General features: G+C 40.9%; 2 protein-coding genes across 2 annotated transcripts; both read right to left on the bottom strand.

Annotated features, from left to right (window-relative positions):
* Positions 1-318: 318 nt before the first annotated feature.
* Positions 319-5,067, bottom strand: fam185a (family with sequence similarity 185 member A). The gene is made up of 9 exons (XM_074677896.1): positions 4,993-5,067; positions 4,494-4,913; positions 4,293-4,402; positions 2,468-2,560; positions 2,136-2,274; positions 1,369-1,410; positions 1,169-1,264; positions 919-1,053; positions 319-787 (listed from the first exon to the last, which is right to left on the bottom strand). Exons 1-9 carry the CDS (start codon positions 5,015-5,017, stop codon positions 675-677), a joined length of 1,173 nt encoding a protein of 390 aa, XP_074533997.1. The 5' UTR covers positions 5,018-5,067; the 3' UTR covers positions 319-674.
* Positions 5,068-6,067: 1,000 nt separating this feature from the next.
* Positions 6,068-13,901, bottom strand: LOC141797087 (uncharacterized). Its single transcript, XM_074678499.1, has 3 exons — positions 13,677-13,901; positions 8,271-11,850; positions 6,068-7,242 (listed from the first exon to the last, which is right to left on the bottom strand). The coding sequence occupies exons 2-3, from the start codon at positions 11,842-11,844 to the stop codon at positions 6,533-6,535; spliced, it is 4,284 nt and encodes a 1,427-aa protein (XP_074534600.1). The 5' UTR covers positions 11,845-11,850; positions 13,677-13,901; the 3' UTR covers positions 6,068-6,532.
* Between the last annotated feature and the right edge of the window lie 1,758 nt (positions 13,902-15,659).

The following is a 15,659-nucleotide window of genomic DNA, read 5'->3' as shown; positions in this document are numbered from 1 at the left end:
CTAAAACTGATTATTTTAAAATACTATCATCATATAAGTAATTTTAATTGTAATAATCTAATAGTAATTTCCATTCAGAGTATCATTACGTCTCCTAGTCTTTCAATTAAATGTTGTATTCCAATAATAAAACACACTTTAAATATAATCTGTGAACCATTAATGTTTGAAAAATACTTTGTAAAAATGATTTTAAGTTCTTAACAAAAAGATTTCAAAGTCATTACATTATGATGCTTTTTAAAGACAAAGCTAGTTGAAAATATGCAAACAGATTCCCCAAATTACCATCAAGTTATCAATAATTAGTTCTTGGAATCAAAATTCATATTTGATAGCTGGAGTCTTTGGATTGTAACTGTAACTGTGACAGCACAGAGGCAAAGGGAGAGTGTCTTACATGACAATTTCACTAACTATTGGTGTGCAAAAAAAATTAAAACACAGACACATGCAGTCTTTGGCTATATTTCACCTCACAAGCAACAAAGTGAACATGAATTTTATAGCCAACGTTCAACACCAAAGACAGTTCAGCACAAATGTATGTGTACAAGCATTTTAGGCAATAAATATTTATAGATTATTACACAGTGCTTCTGTCTGAAGTATAGCATTAATGTCATCCACGTTTAAGGAGCAGCAGTAAATATCTGTCTCTGATGGAGCATATCTCAGCTCCCCAGCTTCAGGGACTCAAACCAGCTTTGTGTCTTCAGTGTGACAGGGCCTCTTTCTGCCTGCACCCTGACCCTCTGCTCCACTGGGGACTCAGCATTGATGTAGCCTGAGACACACAGAGGACAAATGAGAGACGCCCGTGGTTGTAGTGAGGAAACAGTTTGTTCCTTGTTGATTTACATGCTTAAGTAAATCAACAGTGCCAAGGAGTGTGATGCAATAAAATACAGTGCTCACCAGTGACTGTGGTTTGGCCGTCAGTTGTGTTGTTTTGTACTCTGTGCAGAACAACCTCTGGGCTGATTTCCACTGACGCCCCGCAGAGCTCCACCCCAGCTTTCAAAGAGGACGGCACACGCACACACACAGCTCCTATGTTTGAATCAACGAGGGGCAGACAAGGCCACACATAAAGCATGGTATGGTGAGCTCTAGAAAACAGACTGTTATTAATACTGTGAAAATTCTTCTCATATGGTGCTTTTACCTTCCTGACTGAGGAGCGCAGCACTGCCACCATCCCCGACATAGACATCAATGCCCCCGCTGTGTGAGGAAACCTTCAGGACAGAATTTGAACCATCTGCAAAAGCAGAGAAAGCCTTAGATGTTTTTAATCTGTGACCAGACACTGATTGAGACCATACGGACTGTGGTGCATTGTGCAACCAGAGTCTGCTGTCTTACCTATGACAGTATCTCCAGACACATTCTTCACTGTGGCATCACCTTAAAGCAGTGATATCAACAAGTTCAGTTTTAATCACAACAACCTGATACCAGACTGATTTTATTAATAGTTGATGAAAACAACATTTTTAAAAACTCAAATGCGGCAGAAAAGCCTCCATCACAGGATGTTTTTCATTAACCTGCTGAAGTCAACAAGATAATTGGTTCCAGGTATCTGTGCTAGTTCATCTGGATCCAGATTAAATCAAAATTCTATGTGGATAACGTGTTTTTTAACGCCCAATGTAAGAGTTCTGGTTGTTTTTATGATCTTATCTGGATTCCAAGAGTCAGACTTTTCCAGCTAACCCATTTTGCAGCAAGTCCTGAATCAAACAAAAACAGACGTTGTCGAGAAGTCATATCAGTTTAATGGGCTCTCTTTGGATCAGAGCACCGGATTCTTCCTCTTTTACATAACGTGGCGTAGAATAAGTTGTACATTTGGGACCTTTATGGCTTCATGATGTATTGGTGGCATGGTTTAGACTGACAACATGTAAAGTTATTTCCTATTGCAGATCATTTTGGTTTAACTGTCACTCTATCTTTATTAACAAAGTGTTATGGAACAAACCATTTATTCCTAAATTTAAAAATTCAGTTTATTTCAGATAAGTGTTGTGAATAAATGTTAAATTATTTGCCTACATTTAATATTTAGATTTTGCTTTAGCAATAAAACTCACATAAACAGAAGACAGACTGAGTTAACAGCTCACCATGTACATGACCCAGTTCTACTCTACCAGAGCAGGAGGACACGCAGCTGGACTCAGCATAGATGGCCTTCACCTTCAGAGCACCATGTTCTGTTGAAACATTCATTCTAGTGCCCTGGAGCTTCTTGACATCCACCGCCTGTAAACACACAACTTATCACTGTGCAAGTCTGCAACCAGGTAAACCTTAGCTACATACCTTTATCAGCTCTGTCTGTCCAAGACAGGTGAGTTATCAAACTACATGATATAAACACATTTGGTGAAGCTTTTATTCAGGCTGCTACTGCCCTCTAGTGACTGCTGAGTGTAAGTGTGATATCTGTGCTTACACTGTCTCCACTTGTGCTGATGTCAACATTGCCATGGATGGTCCCTGCACCTGTAACGAGTCCTCCCTGTGACCTGACCTCAACATGGTGACTCTGTGATACAACAAAACAAAGCAAAGGGGAGAAATGTGGGGAGAAAGGGGAGAAAAAGTTAATTCTGGTAATACTGCAACTTTAATGACCACATTTAAAAAAAACAGCAGTCTATTGACAAATCTAATTTTAATACCACTTGACATCTTGAGATATAGTTCTTTAATGACTGTAGCTTAAAGGTGGATCATATTTTTGTAAACTAATATCTAGATGATGTTGAGTGACAAGTCATTGGACATGCTGACAGATTTGGCTTCAGTATCTTCAAAGAATTTAATCTGGATCAAAACAATCCGGATTTGGAAATCCAATTTTCTGCTATTCAGGATCAGATAATCTGTCTCAGTTTTATGCTGTATTTTCAAAACAACATTGTATTGGATCACCTAGATCCAGATACACAGGTTTCGAGATTACCAAATAAGGGTTTCCAGTTGTCTAAATGGGGCAACATATCACTGTGTGGGCTACCAGCTATGGGAGAACAGGTAGAAGAGTCAACATGGGATAATTTTAAGTGTTTCTTATTTTGAGACAAAACACAAAAATAACATAAACATCCACTTCCATTGATAATTTATTTTCTGACCCCTCATCTGAGCCACAACAAAAAAAAATACTTATTAACAAATACATTGTGGATATTTTGAAAATGTCTTAAATCAAAAAGTCAAAATGTCCAATTATTAACAAAATAAAGAACGTCCTCTGTGATAACGTTTATAATGCACCTGAACCTGTTAATGAAGAAACAGACCAACTTCTGGTGTTCTGTCAGAATGAGGGACTGACTGGACGTGTAGTGAGGGATGACATTGTTAGAAGTTATTTTTGACAGGTTTGTCTCTGATGATTGTTTCTTTAAAATTAATATACAGTGATGAATGACAGAAAAATAAATATATTCTGTTTGTTTGTTATTGAAATCTGTTTGAGGAGTTATTTATTTAATGGGGATAAGATGACTTTTATTTTATTTATTAATTCACTTTACTAAAAGGCTTCATCGGTAGCCAATGTCTACTTTATTTGCTTTATAACTTTAATGGTTTAACAACTCAAGTGCAAAACAAAAATCAAAATATAAACACAAAATGATACAAATGTTGTGTTATTTGACTGGTTCTTAAGTTTTACTACATTTTCTTCCTGAAAACCACCTTGAAATCCTACCTCCTGTTGGGATCAGGATAGTCCTGTTTTTTTGGATCAAAGTTATCCAAATACTACTGAAAAGTTTTGAACAACACAAACAGAGGGTTTGATCCAGATTAAAACATCTGATCTGAATTGGAAATCCTTCCTTTTCCTTTTCCTTTAAACAAGCCATTTTCAAAATTTGATCCGATCTGATTACCACAATCCGATCAGATTACCTTTGAACAACTGGCCCCTGATGCTAGAGACTACCATATTTGGATATATGGTAACTTTTATAGTTATGTAAAGATTGTAATCAGTTTGGTCCCATGTATCATGTATTACTATGCATTGTGTCTTTAGGTGTTCATAGTGATGTTGATAAAATTACACCATTGGCTCTACATCAAGCATGCACTTCGATATCACACAGGCAATGAGACAAACTACCAACAAATGTTTCACTGGTTGAATGGCAAGTTGAAACATCATGCTGAAACTCAATAGAATAATACTCTTAATTCTGCAACTGTACATTTGTTTTTAATGTCCTTGCATTTTTTCAGTGTGTTGTAATGCCAGCACTCACCCTGATTGAGTGCAGCAGACAGTTACCCCTCTCTGTCTGCACCTTGCAGATATCACACTCCATTTTCCTCACTTGCACGTTGCCTTCTCCATGAGCAGTGATTAGGACATCTGACAATAACAAAATACATCATGAGGCACCAAAAAAAAGATAACAAAATATATCTCATACCTCAGGACTCCTGAGTCAGGGGACACTCACTGCTTTTGATGGGCGCAGCCACATCAATTGACAAACTGCTGTTAGCTTTCTCTGCTGAGATCAACAGCTCTTTGCTCTGCTCGTCGTAGCAGATATGAAGATGACTTAAGTCAGCCTCCTCTCCTGTTGGCACTGTCCCGTGCACAGTGATGAAGGCTCGGTCAGCTTCTGGGAACCTGTGCGGGTCCAGCGGGCGGACGGAGATACTACAGCCGAGCTGTGCTCGTACTGTGCTAAAGGGGCTCACCTCCAGAGCCCACTTTTTCAGAGGCGGGTTAACCTCTTCATGTGTTTGGCACTTGGATGGAGCTGAGATGTAGAAGAACCTTGAAGTAAACAGAGGGCAGCGGGGGGATGTGGGTTTCGTGTGCCTGACTGTCATTGGCCAGCAGCGGAGGAGCCGGACACATCCCTGCCGACCTGTCGAGACCCAAAACATTTCAATTCAGTAATCCAGCTCATCCACAGCCTACAAATGGCCACTGTTGACCTAACTTACTCCACGGAACGGCACAAGCTTTCATTCAGTCAGCATGCACTGTCAGAACCGGTCATAACGTTGTCAAGTACGAACAGAATTTCACTACTACATCCGGTATGACTTTTCAAAATAAAGTCCAAAGAAACTATTTTTTTTTTACATTAATTGGGTCTATATTCAAAATTGTATCCAATACTAAACCTATATATTTGTCATTAATTATTGCGTTATTTTTATACACAAACGGTTGTGAACAGAATGAATTACAATTTATAATCTCCCATCTTTGGCGGGTTGGTGATTATAAAGATTACTCCTAAATTAATGCCACAGTAAAAGGCCAAATAACCCAAAATGCAAAGAAAATATAACACAAATCATAAAGAAATTTTTCATCCCATTGAATGTCCTAACCAAGCAAAAATTTTTAAGCAGGAAATAGCCTGTGGTGTTCATTTTTTTTTTATATATATGTTTCTACATTGCATTTCCCAAACTATTTCCCTTTTCCATCCTCAAAATTTTCCCCTTTTAGTACTGACTTGATTTAAATTAAACTAAATCCTTAATTCTTGTAATATTTCATATTTAAATTCTCAAAACTGATGTTTAATAAATATTTTTTCTTTTTTTCTTTTATTTTGTAGGTAAACTTACGTACATCCGTGTGGGTCTACGTAGCTTGACAGCCCGGATATACAATGTTTCGTAAACTCCGCAGCGTCTCCTTTTTGACCAATAGGGAGATGCGCTTGAGACAGCGGCAGGTGGTGTCAGTCCCTCCGAAAAGGCTAGTGGGAATCTGAGTCTTTAATAGTTTTTAAGCTTTGCCAAAAGTGGGGTGATTAAAAGTGACTGATTTTGTGAAGTTTATTTTTAGGGCCTAGTTTTATAGTGGGAAATCTATGTGAGTGTGATACACGCTTTCGCTGCTCAGTAGGTAATTTCGCCCCATAATATAATATAATATAATATAATATAATATAATATAATATAATATAATATAATATAATATAATATAATATAATATAATATAATACAGAAAGGAGGAGAGACAGACAGGGAAGTCCAAAACATATTCATCCATCAATTTTATTCATCTTAACAAAAAATGTAAATTACAATTATGAAACATCCGAAATAGTCCAGGACAATTGCCATTTTTTCCAGTCCTTTGGCTAATAAAATAATCTCTTTCTTTCTCAAAACGTACCCAACAGGTTTCTTGAATTAGATTATTTTGCTCATATGGTTCCCTCTTTTGTCTCAGGGCATCTTCCACTGAAAAACTTGAACTTGTGAAAAAATACTTTTTAAAAAAGTCATGGAAAAATGAAAGTGTGCAATCAGGGCATTAACTTTATTACTATGTACATCCTTACATATTGTGAGATAAATAAAATAGTATTGCAGAATGAAACAGGCCATCAGCTTTGTGAGAACAGTATGACATAGTTGTGTGGATGGTATAGCTACTGGAGTTAAAGAGCTTATTGCTGAAAGTAGTAGTTTGACTTTTGTGTTTTTTTCTCATTCTTCATGCCCCTCAGAGCCCAGCTCATATCGTAAAGCCTTTTGGTCTGATCATCATCCTGACTGTTTTAAATGACTGCCTGTCATTCGTGGGATAATATTCTGTGGATATGTTATGCCATGTTCCCCAGAAAATCCCATCCCGGACTCCTTTGTACTTTCCAACATAGTATCTCCCATTCAGGTTTGCAGCCATGCAGGCATCGAACCACCAACCAGAGCTGTAGTAGGCTCCACAGTTCCCGGATGGATACCGGTCATGATCTCTGTCCGGTGTTGTGAACGCCCTGTTGTTGTGGTTATACGTTTTGCTGAAGACGAGAGCATCACCTGCTGTACCTGAGTACCCTCCTACTGTCAGCCTGAAGCGCATCCGTTCACTCGCCACCCGGAAGTGCTCGTACTCTGCATACTCCACCACCCCGTTGAAGTCCTCCAGCTCAACCCGCAGAACCATGTCTCGGTCCCGGGTCAGCAGGTGGATCATATTGTTGCCAAGCCAAAACTCCCCTCCGTTTAGCTCACCAAAGCCTGACCGGTACTCCGCCCAGGTACGGTTGAAGCTCACGCTGCCGTCCTGACGGCGCTGCAGGAGCGTCCACCCTCCATCCTCCTGCTCCATGTCACAGAAGACCGGGAAACTCCTACTGCGGAGGTCAGGAGTCACCACGTACACTCCACTTTCTGTACTCCCTCTGAGCAGGTGGTCGGAGCAGTCTCTCCTCAACATTTTAACTACGGGTAAGAAAAAAAAGACGAGAATCATCCCTTTTTGTAAACTTACTCCACAGAGTAATTAAACCAAAGTCCTGAACTGGCAGGTGAAATGGTCATCCTGCAGCTGCGTGAAGCTGTGAAATGAGGTCACTAGTGCAACATGCCAATGCTAAACTACTTTTCCACCATAAAAGGTTTAGTGTTTTGGCAGCTCTTAATAGTGGACCTCCAGAGAAGGGATAGCATGTGAATGAGAATCTGTTTGAAAGATAAGACATAAGTGGTCATAATACTATATAATGATTAAATACACAAGAAAACTGCTTATCGGTCTTTCTGGTAATTGTTTTAGTAATTTTAAAAAACACATAAATGAATAAGATAGAAGACATTAATTTGAGAGAGAATGATCCTGCCTATAACATGATAAGTAAACATGAAAGTGTCACATTTATATTAATCATATAAAGCCACATTTAAAATTAAAAATCTATGCAATTAATCAAAGTCCAAATCAGTCTCTCATCATAGTCTCCCTCCACTGAAAGATGCTTTGAGGCTGTACACAATACATAGTTGTGGTTTCATTATTGATAACAACGCCCATGCAGCCACATGCTTTTGCAGAAGACCCAAATTACCCTTTTAGTTTTGAAGTATGGGACAAAGATGTTGTCAGACCACACAATCATAGTATGATTTATAGTCTGTGAGGATCATCAGTTCTTACAGTGTGGTCCTCTTGCTTCAAATCCTTTAAGTGCATTTTTTAAATGCAGTTATAATTGCCCAGATACTGATGCACAACACCCCACAGCTTTCTCTGTACCTGATTACTGAGATGTTATTTGAGCAACATATAAAAGATTTTGTGCGCTTGGTTGTAAATTTAAAAGAAGTGTGGTATTGTAGTGACAGTAAATGTTAAGAAGGAAAAGAAACTGTTTAATTAGATAAAAGCTTTGTCTGTAAAATACAGCCCCTGCATGCAGTTCTGAGCCCAAAGCATAAAAATGATTGAATATGTAAGAAATTGTCTCTCTTGCCTCTGGACCGTATCAGTGTTGGTCGTTTCCCGTCTGTCCTGGCAGACCTGCTGCTGTCCTCAGGGAGCTCTGTTGTTCGCCTGTCTGGTGGTCTTTTATTGGGACTTTGGCTGTTGTTGAGGAAAGCAGCCACCTGGTTGATCTTCACACGAAGCTCTCGTGCACTCGGGGTGGTAGACTCATCAGCGGGGTACTCTGAGGCAGAGGTGGCTGGGGTTGTTGACCTGAGATCAGAGGTGGTTGTAGAAGTAGTTTGAGTGGTGGTGGAAGGGCCTGGGATTATCGTCTTGTCTGGATCTGGAGTTGGTCTGGGTGCTGTTTCTTGCATGGTCTTTTGGCTGGAATCAGCTTTTGAAGCTTGATTTGGCTGTGCAGATCCTGGACCAGTGCTAGTGACAACACTTGGAAGGATCCCATGCATGATCTTATTTAGTCTTGTTGTCATTTCAATCGGTGGTAGTTGACTGACTGTTTTTGGCCCCAGATCAGATGCGATCCTGCTGTTTGGACTCATCGTAAAACCCTCAGGGTGAGACTGAAGGCGAGGCAAGGGCTCAGTCTTAAAGCTGTTGGAGGTCTTTGGATCTCTGGTGGTAGTTTTAATGCTGTGGTCTTGGTTCTTGAGTTTCAGTTTTGTGTCTACTGGGGAATGAGGCCCTCCATGGCCAGATGCTGGGGGAAGGTCAGTTTGAGAGTTTTGGACGGGGTCTGTAAAAGCCCCACTGATTTTAGGAGGATCTGTTTGGATTTGTGAACTTTGCTTTGGTTGTGCTGCTGGTTTTGGCTTTCCAGCAGGTGTTTCTCTGGGCTTGACTGTAGGTCTGGTTGGTATCCTGTATCTTTGGGGTGTGCTCTGTGATGAAGTTTTGTTTCCTTCAGACAAGTTTTTAATGCCAAGGTTGGGCATTTGGTCGGGTGGAGAGGTTTTAACCCCACGATTGGTTTGTGTTTGATCAGGTTTCGGCTTCACGTTTGGTTTGGTCTTTTGGCCTGTTACAAACTTTGGATTTTTAGGGTTTGGTTTAGATGCTTGTCCAGGTTTAGGCTTTTGGTTTATTTTCGGGATCTTCTGGCTGGGTTTTGGCCTCTGAGTGGATGGTTTGATTGGAGAGCGATCAGGTGTTTTCCCCTGTGTAGAGTCTTTGATAGTTCTTGTTCCAGGCAAAGGATCTTCATCTGAACCCCCTGTTGATTTTTTCAAAGGTGTTTGGTGAGTATTAGGTATGAAGCTTGTTGTTTTACTTCTTTCAGGTTCTTTTTCTGTTTTTTCTTCTCTTTCTGTTTTTGTGCGAGGTTTCTGATTTTGTTCAGGTTTGTCAGATTTTGTTGGGTGAACCAGTTTTTGGTCTGGTTGTAGGGTATGATCAACAATTTGAACCACACTTGGAAGGTCTTGGTCAGTCAAAGGGTCTTTGTGAGAACCAGTTGTGTTTTCAGTCCCAGGTCTCTGATCAGAAGTGGGTGTTAGGACAGGAGACAAAGACTTCGGATGAGTTTTTGTTTTTTTGGGAGGTATTCGGTTTCCATCAGTTGTATTTTCACGGTTATGTTTTGGCATCTGAATATTTGGCAGATCTTCATCAGTGGGTAAGTCATCAGTGGGTAAGTCACCAGGTGAAGGTGTCTGTTCAGGTTTTTGTGGATGAACCCGCACAGGGTCTTTGCCAGTTTTAGTTTTCTGGTCAGTTGTTGGTTTTTGATAAGGCTTCTTCTTCTGGTCTGTTTTTATTGATTTGTCAGGCAGAAGGGCCTGGTCAGGTTTATAAGTATTCTTTGGATGTTTAGGCCTCTGATCTGCTTCAGGTTTAATTCTTCCACTGGGTTTTGGTGCTTGTCCTGGTAAAGGTTTTACACCAGTCTTGGCATTGGAGCTGGTGTTTCTTTTAGCTGCCCAGCCGCTGCGGTCTGAGACTCTTGGTGATGTGGTCGTGTATAAACTCTGATGAGGAGCTGCGGTGGGTGTAGTTGTTGATCTAACCCAGGCCTCGTAGCCTGATCCAAGCTGTGTGCTGGTTGTAGAGGTGGACCAGGTAGGGATGCTGGGCCTTTGCTGTCGGGGGCCACCCTCTGTGCGTGTTGTTGAGCTCAAGCCTGCCTCTGCTTCAGGGCTTGGCTGTTTGGGAAAATCACCTGCTCTAAAGCCTGTGCTTCGAGTTGGTCCACCAGCAGTTCCTTTCTTGCCTTGATCGACATCTGTGATCAGATGTGGAGTGGAGCTTGACACAGGAGGAGGTGGAAGGGATGATGTAATGGTTATAGCTTCATTCAAGTCCATGGAGTCGTGCCTCGGAGCTGCACTAATGATAGAGTCAGTCGGACTGATGGAAACTAAGTCTGTCCCCTCGGTTGACTTGCTTGACTCTAATTCTCCGCCGCCGTCTCTCTGTAAACTTTGGACTGTTTTTTCTCCTTCTGTTTTGATCTCCTTTCCCATTTCTCTGTCCTCCTCCACTGCCCCCTCTTTTATAGTCCTCTCTTTTTCTGCACGCCCAATGCTTTCAGTCTGTTTTGGTTTCTCATTATTTCGCTCCACTTTTATTCCCTTTTCCATTTCCTTTCTCCTCTCCTCCCTGTGCTGCTTTCGCTCCTTATTAGTATGCTCGTTGCGGCCCTCAGACATCTTTATTCCATCACTGCCCCTGTCCTCTTCAGTTTGGGTCCTTTCGCCTGTTTCCTTTGTCTCATCCCGCCACACGTAATGCTCACTGTCTTCAATTTTCTCCTTGTTTTTTATATTTCTTGTTATCAACACCTCTGTACCTCTCTCCAGTGTACCCTCCGGATTAGCTTTTGAATTCTCTTTTTCATTTTTTTCTTTACTCATGTCTGTCACAGTCTTTCTGTTATATTTATCAACAACTTTTTTATTCCCCACGTCCCCTGGTCTCTCATTTTTGCTGCTTGTTGGCCCCTTCGGCTGTCCTGGTTTGTCCTTTCCTTTTGCCTCATCTGTCTGAGTTTTTCCATCTTTTTCTGCCACTTCTTTCTCATTATCTTTTACGACTTTTTTATCACTCCCTCTTTCTGCGTCCCATTTATTTCTCTCTTCCTCCTCCAACTTTTTTCTTTTTTCAGAGTCAATGTCAGCATCTCTCCCTATATTTTCTGCCCTGTCTGTCCCACACCCCAGACTGACATTTTTTAGTCTCTCAGGGTTTCTCTCATTCAGCCAGTTCTTCTCAACCATATGTCCACCAGTTCCCTCATTCACATCATAGTATTCACTTTCTCTCTGCCTCCCACATTCTCTCTCAGTTTGGCTTACTGTACAATCTGCGCACATCTTCCTCAGTTGATCCACATTGTCCTTCAGCTCCTGCAGATCTTCCACGATCTTCTCCAGCTCTCTGAGCTGCTTTGGGAAGTGGAAAGTCAGTGGGGGCAGACTGAGTAGATATGGGCATGTGCTCCCATCCTGATCCTGTCCGCATGGCCCCTTAGGTCTCAGAGTTGCAGCACAGGGCCCAAATTCATGATCCCCCAGGAGGTCTCCTTCTTCAGAGTCTGCCGTGGTCCAGAAGAGGCTGAAGAAGGCCAGCAGGGTCCCACATACGCTCAGGGCTGTTAACCTCATCACGTCCTGACAGTAAAAGAGTACAAGAGAGGTGTGGAAGAGTGTTAAAAAGACCCACCTCAGTTTGAGAAGCGCAGTGACAGTGAGAGGAGGAGAGGAGGTGGGAGGGAGAAGAGGAGGGAGCAGGGACTGATGGAGCCGTTGGTGGAAAGAGAGTCTGCGATAGAAATGAGGGGCGAGAAGTTTTGAGAGGGAAACAGGTGTCATAAAAAAACAAAGAGCATAAAGAGGGATGTGTGGATATATTTGTCAGCTGAGTGGGTGATGGACATAGATAAGAATGAGACGTGAGGAAATGTCATAATATTTGTACTTTTAAACTCACGTTGATTTACTTGTGACAGTTTTTAATCTGTCATGAGAGAGCATAAACAATATGAAGGCTTGGTGTCTTTTTGTAATCCTCTTCTTACATTCCAGAGTATCGTCACAGTAATCACATCACTTGATAAAAACCATTTGGGATGCATCATCACTCAATACTGCTGCATCACGCCCGTGAATTCTCATGTGTGTCGCAGTCGCTTTGGCAGCCACTTCCAAAGTTTCCTGTGCGTGGGTCAACAAACATGTGAGTGACAGATGAGTTGGGTCATAATCTGCATTTAAGGCCAAATATCAGCTGCAGCATTCGGGCCAAGAGTTTGTTACGCAGATTTTTGAGGACATACTGTATTTCATTCTGCTGTAAGTTGCTTGGTTTACTGCAGCTTCAAAGTAATGAAAGTCAGGAATGTCCGATTTGTCCAAGGCTGCTTCATTCAAATGCAATGCCGGGGGAGAAGCATTTCTCATGTGTTTTTGACTTTAATGCAGACGGTCCTAATCCTTAACAAGTGCTTGAACTGGTGAGGCAATCTGGCTGTGTGCGGACTCGCCGTTTATCCACAGTTCTGCTTCTGGGTTAATTCATCATGCCTACATATAGTCAGGAAAAAAAGAGAAAAACACAGTCACATGAGCTAAATGAGGCATCTGCCAGGCAGGGAGTTTAGATAATGAGGCTTCAGTTTGTCAGACTGGGGGCGTAAATGTCAGTCCCACCATAGGATATGAGATATGAGTGATGGCACACAATGCCAGCCTGTTCAGATTTTTTTCCACTTCAAACTCATGTTAGACAACTTGAGTTGTCTTGTTTTTAAACTGCAAAGAAACATGAACCTTGTGCTTTTTTTTTGGTCTAAGTCTCCTGCTCTTTGTTCTGCACGAAACCGGAGAGATTTCTCAGCTGGCTTTTTATTGTGACAAAGGAAACCATTTGTTTGGCGTGAGGACTGTGGGAAGCATCAGGTTAGGAAGGAAAAAAGGTAGAGGAAAACAGCTCTCCTTAATACAGCACTGGCCTGCAAGCACATTGTCAAGTCTGTAAAAACAATACATCATCAGGGCGGAACATCTTTAAGTGCTTCTGTTTGCAGAAACTTCTCTTGAACTTTGGAAAAGAGGCTGCACAATGTTTCAGAGTGACTTTTTACTCTTGCATATCAAGATTAATATAGCTGCGTGTCTATCTATCTGTCCAAACCAGCTTTGCATGACTCTACCAAACAGGTCCGCCCCCTCCTCCTCACTCTGTGCTAATGCAGTAATGAGCTCATTTGACATTTGGCAGCTGTTGGCAGGATAAAAACTAGGAAAAACTATCCATTCCACTTTCACAATCCATTCGGCACTTCATCAGCCTACAAATAGTATTAGAGAAATGTTTACACTCTCGAGAGACTCCTGTCTGCACACCAGGACATAACGATTCATTATCAAAGCCAGATCTTCATAGCACAGACCAACTTAAACCTCAGAGAGTCACTGCTTAGCCACAACAAGCTTACCTGCTGCCGGGGCAGCTGGAGGAACAAAACTGATAACTGCAGTTGATAAAAGTTAACAGGGTTGATTTACACCAAGTCTGAATGAATAAAATATGTTCCCATCAGCGGTGCACTGAGAGCCACTCTATTGTTCTCTGCAATACCCCCTCACTCTTTACCCATTTATGGACAGCAGGTTTTTCTCTCCTCAGGGTGCCCTCTTGGGATTCAGTGTTTTGAATTCCCCCGGTGTGTTGGCTCAGCCCACTCACTGTCCCAGATCATGTAAACACTGTGCTTTTTTCCATTCAGACTAGAACAAACATCTGACCATCCAGCTCCGCTGCCTGGGCTTCCTGGCAGAGCACTTCACCTCCCTCCACTTTGGGCAGAGGAGCCAATGTCGTCGGTCATGTCTGTTATTTGCATAAGTATCCTATTTCCAACGGAACTGGAGTGAACCCAGAAAGTTCTCTGCTCCGGCACCGATCGGCCTGTTATAACACCACGTTCAGTCTGCCTGCCTGAAGGTACAACCACACCTCAACTATATCACTCTACCTACTCGCTGTTTTTTATACTGAGGGCAATAAACATACAGCAACTTAGCAGGAGATACAGTTACACGATACATCTCTTTCCTTAATCCTATGGTTCAGTTTGCAGTTTTTTAAAGTATCACTCCTTTTCTTCTTTTTACTCCGTCTGTCACACACACAGATGCACACTAATGCTCTTACACTCATGCACAAATTCCTAATCAAGTGAATTATCCTTTGCCAATTCCTGAAATCTGCTGTAACTGATACATTCCTTTGTCATGTGTGGGAATGATTTTTCTCTGTCTAGTTATTGATAGTGATTTTTAGAAATGAAGCAAACCAAGTGTTTCTAACATCTGGGCTGAATTTCCAACAGCTAGCCAACACAGATAATGTCAGGTCAATTTATATCAGATCCACAGCCTGGAATTTATCAAGACTATGTTTGAAATTCATATTTTAAAATCGTTTCCTTAATAAAAGAAATGCAAAGCAGGCACAATGAGGAAGCAGTTACTTACCACTGTCACTTTAGGTATATGAGCATGTGCATTTTTGGGGGGGATAAGTTATCTTAAGAGACACTTGCCGTAAAGGAATTCAAGATTAGGTTTCTATTTTATATCATATCCTGATGTTTATACTGATTGGGTTTGGGCTGCAGTCTGTGTCTTTCCCAGCTGTGGGTAATAAGAAACATGTGGATGGATTGGATGTAAATGCACAGGGAGGTGTGACTAAGTTTATAGCTAAAACTCAAATTTGTTGACCTACTTATTTTTTCTGTACTTATTTTGTGCCAGTTATAAATGAGGTATTAGACTGGAAAAGTACATTTTGTCTGAATAACAACTTTTCCATCTGAATACTAGAAGGCGTTAATGATGTTCTCTTGGGTAAAATATAAAACTACATCATTAGAAATGAAGCCATCCTCATATTCACAATCAAAAAGTATATATACTCGATACAGTCAATTGACTCTTACATTTTTTATCTATGTAATATTGTGTTGTATCGTTTGGGTGTGATCACTTGTAGAGCATACATCATTGTTGCTAGGCAAGTGGTAATATCTATAATAATTTTGTACACTGTTAGGTTCAATTTGAACAATAGAAATACTGAAGCTTGAGGTGTTGTAAAGGAATAATCTCTCTTCTTACTGCAACAAAAAACAAAACTAGCCCTCTCTATGTTGCCCTGTAAACTATGTTTTCTTCTCAGTGAATGTTCCAGCATCAGTGTTAAGTCCCACATTCACCCAAAGAACAGTTGCAGTTGTAAGAAATGAACTATTATCTTTGAGAGTAGGCTGATGTTAATGCTAATAAACAATGTGTACTCTTTTTTTTATTACTCCAGCTGATTAAGAATTTCCTGTCAGTGGCTGAAATATAAACAAAGGTAAATAAATGGGTGTGGACTGAGAGAGAAAGGGCTGTTTGACAGAACAATTGAG

Source organism: Halichoeres trimaculatus, unplaced genomic scaffold (assembly GCF_033239565.1).
Source record: "Halichoeres trimaculatus isolate MK-OKI-2021-1 unplaced genomic scaffold, fHalTri1.1 fHalTri1_scaffold_10, whole genome shotgun sequence".
NCBI lineage: Eukaryota > Metazoa > Chordata > Actinopteri > Labriformes > Labridae > Halichoeres > Halichoeres trimaculatus.
This window is presented reverse-complemented; position numbering and strand designations above follow the sequence as displayed.

Coding starts and splice junctions, on each gene's coding strand:
- fam185a (XM_074677896.1), bottom strand. CDS start 5,017: ATGAAAGCTTGTGCCGTTCCGTGGA. Junction 4,914..4,992: donor AGCTTGTGCCGTTCCGTGGA/GTAAGTTAGGTC, acceptor GGGTCTCGACAG/GTCGGCAGGGATGTGTCCGG. Junction 788..918: donor CGGCCAAACCACAGTCACTG/GTGAGCACTGTA, acceptor TGTGTGTCTCAG/GCTACATCAATGCTGAGTCC.
- LOC141797087 (XM_074678499.1), bottom strand. CDS start 11,844: ATGAGGTTAACAGCCCTGAGCGTATGTGGGACCCTGCTGGCCTTCTTC. Junction 7,243..8,270: donor AACACTGATACGGTCCAGAG/GCAAGAGAGACA, acceptor TCTTACCCGTAG/TTAAAATGTTGAGGAGAGAC.